This window comes from Dermacentor silvarum, chromosome 2, assembly GCF_013339745.2.
Source record: "Dermacentor silvarum isolate Dsil-2018 chromosome 2, BIME_Dsil_1.4, whole genome shotgun sequence".
In the NCBI taxonomy this organism is placed as follows: Eukaryota; Metazoa; Arthropoda; class Arachnida; order Ixodida; family Ixodidae; genus Dermacentor; species Dermacentor silvarum.
The window spans coordinates 60,766,989-60,773,508 of record NC_051155.1 but is presented as its reverse complement, the minus strand read 5'-3'; the positions used below and the strand labels follow the sequence as shown (position 1 = coordinate 60,773,508).

At 51.2% G+C, this 6,520-nt stretch overlaps 1 protein-coding gene across 1 annotated transcript; it reads left to right on the top strand.

Annotated features, from left to right (window-relative positions):
• Positions 1-539: 539 nt before the first annotated feature.
• LOC119440071 (serpin B4) lies at positions 540-5,289 on the top strand. Its single transcript, XM_049662731.1, has 3 exons — positions 540-724; positions 3,004-3,320; positions 4,376-5,289. The coding sequence occupies exons 1-3, from the start codon at positions 540-542 to the stop codon at positions 5,287-5,289; spliced, it is 1,416 nt and encodes a 471-aa protein (XP_049518688.1).
• The last annotated feature ends 1,231 nt before the right edge of the window (positions 5,290-6,520 follow it).

Sequence of the window (6,520 nt, the reverse complement as noted above, 5' to 3'; positions counted from 1 at the left end):
GGGCTGGTCTGGCGATGTCGCCGCTGTGTCAATTCTGTCTAGAAATAGAAACCATAGAACACCATTTTTTTAATATGTCGCCGGTATAAATTACAAGGAAACAGACTTCTTGAAATTCCGCCTGATAAATTAGGGGTAAATTTAATATCAGAAACAGTACTAACTTTCGGTGCCTCAGTACTTGGCTTTAGCCACAGGAGTGTATTTGATGCCGTTTGTGGTTTCATTCAGTCAACAAAACGAATAAAATTTTAAATACCTACTTTTACAAATCTCTTAGTGACATTTCAGTGTTCAATCATAGCATTATTATTATAAATTGTGCGGTTTGGCAAAATTAATCTTACTGTTTTGATTGCACAGTAACTGTAGTTTCAGAAACCGTATCTAAAAGTTCGGGTGCCCAATTATTGGCCAATCCCCTAGAGTGGGTACGAGCCATGTTTTAAGGACACCGTCATCATCATCGTGTCATGGCGCGTGTCTCTGCCGGCACGAGCACGAGAAGAAGCAGCTGTTATCCTTCGGCAGCAGCAGCCATGCGTCGGCGTTCGAGCTGCTGCGCCCGACGCAAGCCGTCCTCGCCGCGATCGAGGCGGCTGAGCATGTGGAGCTCGAGCTCCTCGTCCTGCACCCACGGGACCAGCTCGGAAACCACGTCGGACGATGCTCCCCATTCCCACGAGACCACGGAGCGCACGGAGCCACGCAGCGAAATCGAGAAGTACTCGCGCGCTTTACTTATCGAGTTAATAGCACTTGTGCTATGACGAGCATAACTTCATATTCGTGAATCACACATCGTGGTGGTATTGTACAAACCTTTCACAGTACAGGCCTGCACAAACCTTTAGCAAATTACGCATCTTATATAGAGAATCGTTTTAGAGAGAAGCTTTTAAGGGCTCAGTCTCCGATGGTCGTGTCCGCGTGTGGAAAAAAAACTCTCATTGGCCGTATGCTGTATGTGCGAGTGAAAGCGCGCGAGGGACGCGTGCTTTCACGGGAAGCGAACGTACGGCGGAGAGCAAACGCGACTTCTTCCGCTGCGCGAAAGGCCGTGGGGGGACGGAGGGAGGGAGGGGAGGCGACGTTTAGCTGCGGCACCAAATGCGTATCTTTCGACCGGGCGCAAGGGGAACTTGTGACTCAATCACCCACGCGAAAGGAGGAAAGCGGGAAGGCAGCGCGGAAGGGAGGGAGTGCGGCTTTTGCTCTGCGAGCAATTAACTGCGTACTTGTACTTTGCGCGGCGACGGGCGGTCGCGCGCACCGTATCTTGAAAGCGACCTGCAACACGGCTCCTACCTTTGTATGCGCTGTGCTTTCGCCGCTCAGTTTCCGTTGAAGCGATAGACCGCATGAACCTTCGCTCGCTGCTGCTGGTGTGCTTGCTCACGCCAGCGTTTTGACAGCGGTTGTGTGCACCAACAACGCGCAGAACTGTTGTCGACGGCGGCGGCGTTTTGCCCGCGTTCGCACCGAACGCGCGCGGTGTTGGTGACGTGTTTATGAAGAACGTGCCAACCTTTGCCTTACACCCTATGGCGGTGTACCGTAGCGAACATAAGGCCATGGCCCCTGTGGTCACTGAGTAAATGAAAACCGCCGGATCATATATATTTCTCATTCTTTCATAGTTCAAGTAACCAATTACACCATCACATATTTAATGGTCATAATGGAAATACATAATTCCCACCATAGTACAGCTTCGCTGGTCTTCTATCTCCAACCCAGTGGAAAGGCTGACCGTTTTTTTCCACCCTCACGCTACTATCATCTTGGCTTAGCTTCTTCCCTGCAAATTATATTATTAATGTCCTTACTGAATCGGGTGCTATTCTGGACATTGTCATGTTCTGCCATATTGTGAAATTAGGTGATGGCGGCACTTAGAGTCAGCCAGAGAGGCGGTAGCAGCCCTCTGCGCCTGCTCTGGGCCAATCAGAGCTGACAAGATGGCGAATTCGACAATATGGCGGAATCTCTTAATGTCCAGAATAACACCCATAGCGGCGGCGAGCTGCGAATCGAGTGCCCTTCTGCAGAACCGCCTCACGTGTGATCCTGATATGGGTTCACATTCCGCGTAGCGAACGCGATTGCGACGCTTGTATGTGGCACACATTCTTTGCCGACTACTGCGGGAACTGGCGGAATGAACGACCGATATATCGCTCGATCAGCATGTCCCTATCGCATTTTTGCTACCGGGGTTCGTTCGCCATGGCGTTGTCGTCAGCTACCTCGTCATCAAACCCGCGGCTCGCACGCTCAGCGTGGCCAGCGCCAGCAAATGGTAATGACAGTCCCGTTTTCACGAATCATTTCCTGCCCTGGGGCAGTCTGATACTGTCCGCTCATAGCGATACATCTATGGAAGGACACTATGACCAGCACTATAGAGCAGTTTAGGCAGGTAATGACTGGTATAGTCCTTCTTTGCCGATAAACAAATAACTAATTTCGAGTAGACCGTGCTGAAGTTCATTGCGTCACGGCAAGTTCGTGCGGGAACTTATAAGGCCAGTGCCACTTTCACTTTTATGAAACACCAAGTCGCTTCGCGCGGCAACAGCCGTTTTGCTATTGTAGATGCCGTAATCTGCTAATACAGTTCAACCTAATATTCCTATTTAATTTACATTTTTAGAGATAATCTAGGCGCAAGGAGAATTGTCATGATCGTCCAGGCAGCTCCTCCAAGAATGCCAAGCTAGGATGCCGCAAACCTTATATGAACCGCCACAAAACGAAGGAGCATTCCAAGAAAGCCCGAGTGCTCGTTTGGAGGAACCAAGCTCCGTCAGTTCACAGCATTCGTCCCATGAAAAGAGCATTCTCTGTTCCGCACGTGCTTTCAGCGCCATTAATATGCATATTTCGTAATTTCTTCAGCAGCCAAGTTTTCCACCTTTTGGCAATAGCCCGCGCTTTGATACGGTCGCCACGCATATAGGAGCACAGAAGATGAAGAGTGACAACCACATTTCACGACAGGTTCTTGCGTGCCCCCTTCAACATCGAGCCCGAGATGGCTGGACCCATGCTGCAGTTCCCTCTGGACCTGTATCTGCACATGCGTCAGGAAGGGGGCAACGTGATGCTGTCACCCTGGTACCTGGCCTGCATGCTGGTCATGATGTACCACGGCGCGGGTGGAGACACACGACGCCAGATAGCGCGCGTGCTCCACACGGACGACGACGGCGAGATCGTGTCGCGCTTCGACTGCCACGCCAACCGCCTGTTCTGCCGGGACTTCCGCAAAGCCCGGCACACACACTCAGGTCTCGTCCCTAAGGCTCATCGTCAACGTATGTCCAGTGCAGGACGAAGGTCTCGTCCAGCGATCTTTAATTACCCCGGTCTTGCGTCGAGGACGGCAGTAAATTAGGTGGGGTGATGAAATTCGTAAATTTGCAGGTGGAAACTGGAATCAGCTAGCGCAAGACAGGGGTAATTGGAGATCGCAGGGAGAGCCCTTCGCCCTACAGTGGACATAAAAATAGGATGATAATGATGCGTCAGCTAACATCAAGACACCACTGTCGAATATACATATATGTGTATGTACGGGTATGTAAGTGTGTATGTGTGTAAACTTCTGTATGTAAAATGTGCTCCCTCCCTGTAATGACCCTCAAGAGAGGGTTAACAGTATTTCTAAATAAATATATGCCTGAAGATTATCCAATTTCATCAAACCACATAACTCTCTAACTAGTTGTCTACCGTCCTCTACTGCATTAGCCTTCCACTGGTACCCATTCTGGAACTCTGTATTAGACCTATGGTTATCTCTTCTACACTTTACACGGCTTTCCCAACATCATTTCTTCTCAATCTGAATTAACTGCAGAATGTAGGCTATCGCCCGTTTGCTCTCTAGCTGTCTCTCTTATGGCACATTCGACTGGTCGCATCGAGCGCTCGGAACATTTTCGCCTGGTTCAGTTTGAGATCCGCGCTTAATCCCGGAGCGTTCGGAGGTGCTCTCATCTTCGAATTGGGAGCGCGACCGAGATGCGACAGAATGCTGATCACGTGGCTCATTTGACTCCTCTGGGAGCAACTGAACAATCAGCTGGGATAGGCTTCCCCATGGCTTCAATCTTGAGAGGGTTCCGCAATGCTTCAAACAGAGTTGGTGCGCGGTATAGAAACCAGTCCAATGTGACCATTACTGTGATCCTGGCAGGAATCCTAAAGGAGCGTAAAGTCTGCCGAGACGCCGCGCTCCCTCTATTGCGACAGCTCCTCAATATAGTCAACATTCCTGCATGACCCCATATAATTTGCAAGTGTCCCAGCGTGCCGGGCTGTTTAGAGTTAATTCGCTTACATCGTTCTACGCGCGTCCCGTGGACAGGGCTCAGTGTGACCTCGTACGCCGGCCTGTACCACGACTCGCGCGTCAACGTGTCCCAAGAGTTCAAGACACCACTGTCGAGCATGGACATGCACGTGCACATCCAGGACTTCGCCGAGAGCCCCGAGCAAAGCCGGTTGGCACTGGACGGCTTCTTGAGGGCACTGACGGGCTTCTGCTTCAACCGGGACGTCTTCGCCGGCGACAGCGTCGACCTGGACACGTTCGTGGTGCTGGCCAGCGTGTTCTGCTTCGGCTCGCGCTGGTTCGTCGCGGGTGGCGCGACCTGCTCGACGGGCGTGTTCAAACCCGAGAAGGACAGCCGGAGGAAGAGCTGCTGCGAGCGCGTGCAGATGCTGTCCATGACGGGCAGCTTCCAGTACGCCCAGTTCGCCGAGGACGAGGGCGGCGCCTTCGAGGGAATCGTGCTGGACCTGCCGTACCAGGACCCGCGGCGGTCGCTCGCCATGTTCATCCCCGCGCAGACGTCCAGCCTCGCGGCGCTCGAGAAGCGGCTCACGGCCGCCATGATCCTCACCTGCCTGGCGCGCTTGGGACGGCGGGGTCTGGTCGAGGTCACCATGCCCAGGATGAAGGTCAAGTGCCTCACCGACCTGAAGCACTACCTGCCCTCGCTGGGAGTGGTGGACGCGTTCGGCGACTCCGCTGACTTCGTCAACATGGCGCGCATCGTGGGCCTCCGGGTGTCAGCGGCCAAGCACCTCGCCGTGTTCCGCGCCGGGCAAAAGGGTCCGAAGACGGCCGAGGCGCAAGCCGTCGCCAAGGAGACCGCTCACGCCGCGAGCGGCACCGGCATCTTCAAGATCACCGTCGATCGACCGTTCTTGTTTCTGGTGCTCGCTCGCGACCCGGACACCGTGCTCATGCTCGGTTCTTTTACGCACGCTATCTAGCGTAACCATTTTTTAGCGGAGCCGACACTATCAAAGTGTAGTTATTTAAACGTAGTGATGTATTAAATACGCTATTTTCTCTTGTACGAAACTGAATCATGCATGGCTGCAGATCAAATCCTGTATTCGCATACTAATTAGCTTTATCCATAGTTTCTTTAATTTCCCCTATGTATTACTTTCATTTCCGGTCATCCTTCTATATATGCGCCAATTAATTACGCGCCGATAATTAACTGTTGCAGAAGCCTACTTGGTGCTTCACGAGCTCATTAACGTCGCTGCGCACGAAACCGAGAAAAAAAAAGCACTTGCTGTAGCACAAGGTGGTAACCCAAGTAAATCGAAAATGAAAGCGTCTTATGCATCGGTGACCAGCGAGGTAAATCTGAGGTGCCCAAGGAAATTTCGCAGCTCCTTGGCGCCGAAGTCTGTATATACGACAGCAATGAATTGCTTCGCAGTCTCGTCTTTCGCTGCATGTGAAAGATTTTCTTAGAGGAACTAATTTGAGGCTCTTTTATAATAGACTTTTCGTTCCCTCGCTGCTCTGCTGCATCGATTTTGTATGGTTAGCACGCCGTCTGCGCGTCGATGAGCGTTTAGCTTTAAATATGGGGGTATAACACATCCAGAATCGACACCCGAATTACGAGGGACGCCGTAAGTAATGAGCTCCTAATTTTTGATCACCTCCATGCAAACAGACGTCATTACAATGCAGGTTTTTACAGCACTGTCCCATTACGAGCCGCCATCGCTAGAACCGCATGACTAGAAAGCTTTCACACGCTTGTACGTATATTGAGTGGTCCATGCAACTCATGCCAAAATTTTAAATATGCAAGTGCCACGTAGCTGAACAGAACCAAGGTAATGTTTGCCGTCGCTCGGAGCAAATCTGACTACTTGTATTTTGCCTAATTACATAATTCGTTATGATTATTAATTACCTGCTGAAATATCATATTCAGAGCAAAATTGTGAATGAGAAAATTGTAGACCATCTTCAAAATGCCGCAGTTTCGCCAGAAAGGCGAAGCATCAATCCGCCTTCTTCATTTTCCTGTGCTGCCCTCTGCCGCACGCCGCCTGAAACGTTTGGAAGGGCACGGGGCTTTCGCCGGTTGTTTTGTGAACCTGCGCCCTTGTTGAGTGCGCATTTCGTGGATCGCAAATAATTATTAATGGCTTCTGCGGGGCAGCATGTCGTTCCTGGAAGCGATGTAGC

Bases quoted from the DNA above. Each gene is read 5' to 3' on its own strand.
- LOC119440071 (XM_049662731.1), top strand. From the start codon at position 540: ATGCGTCGGCGTTCGAGCTGCTGCGCCCGACGCAAGCCGTCCTCGCCG. The intron at 725-3,003 runs GTACTCGCGCGC...ATTTCACGACAG, and splicing joins CCACGCAGCGAAATCGAGAA to GTTCTTGCGTGCCCCCTTCA. The intron at 3,321-4,375 runs GTATGTCCAGTG...TCCCGTGGACAG, and splicing joins CCCTAAGGCTCATCGTCAAC to GGCTCAGTGTGACCTCGTAC.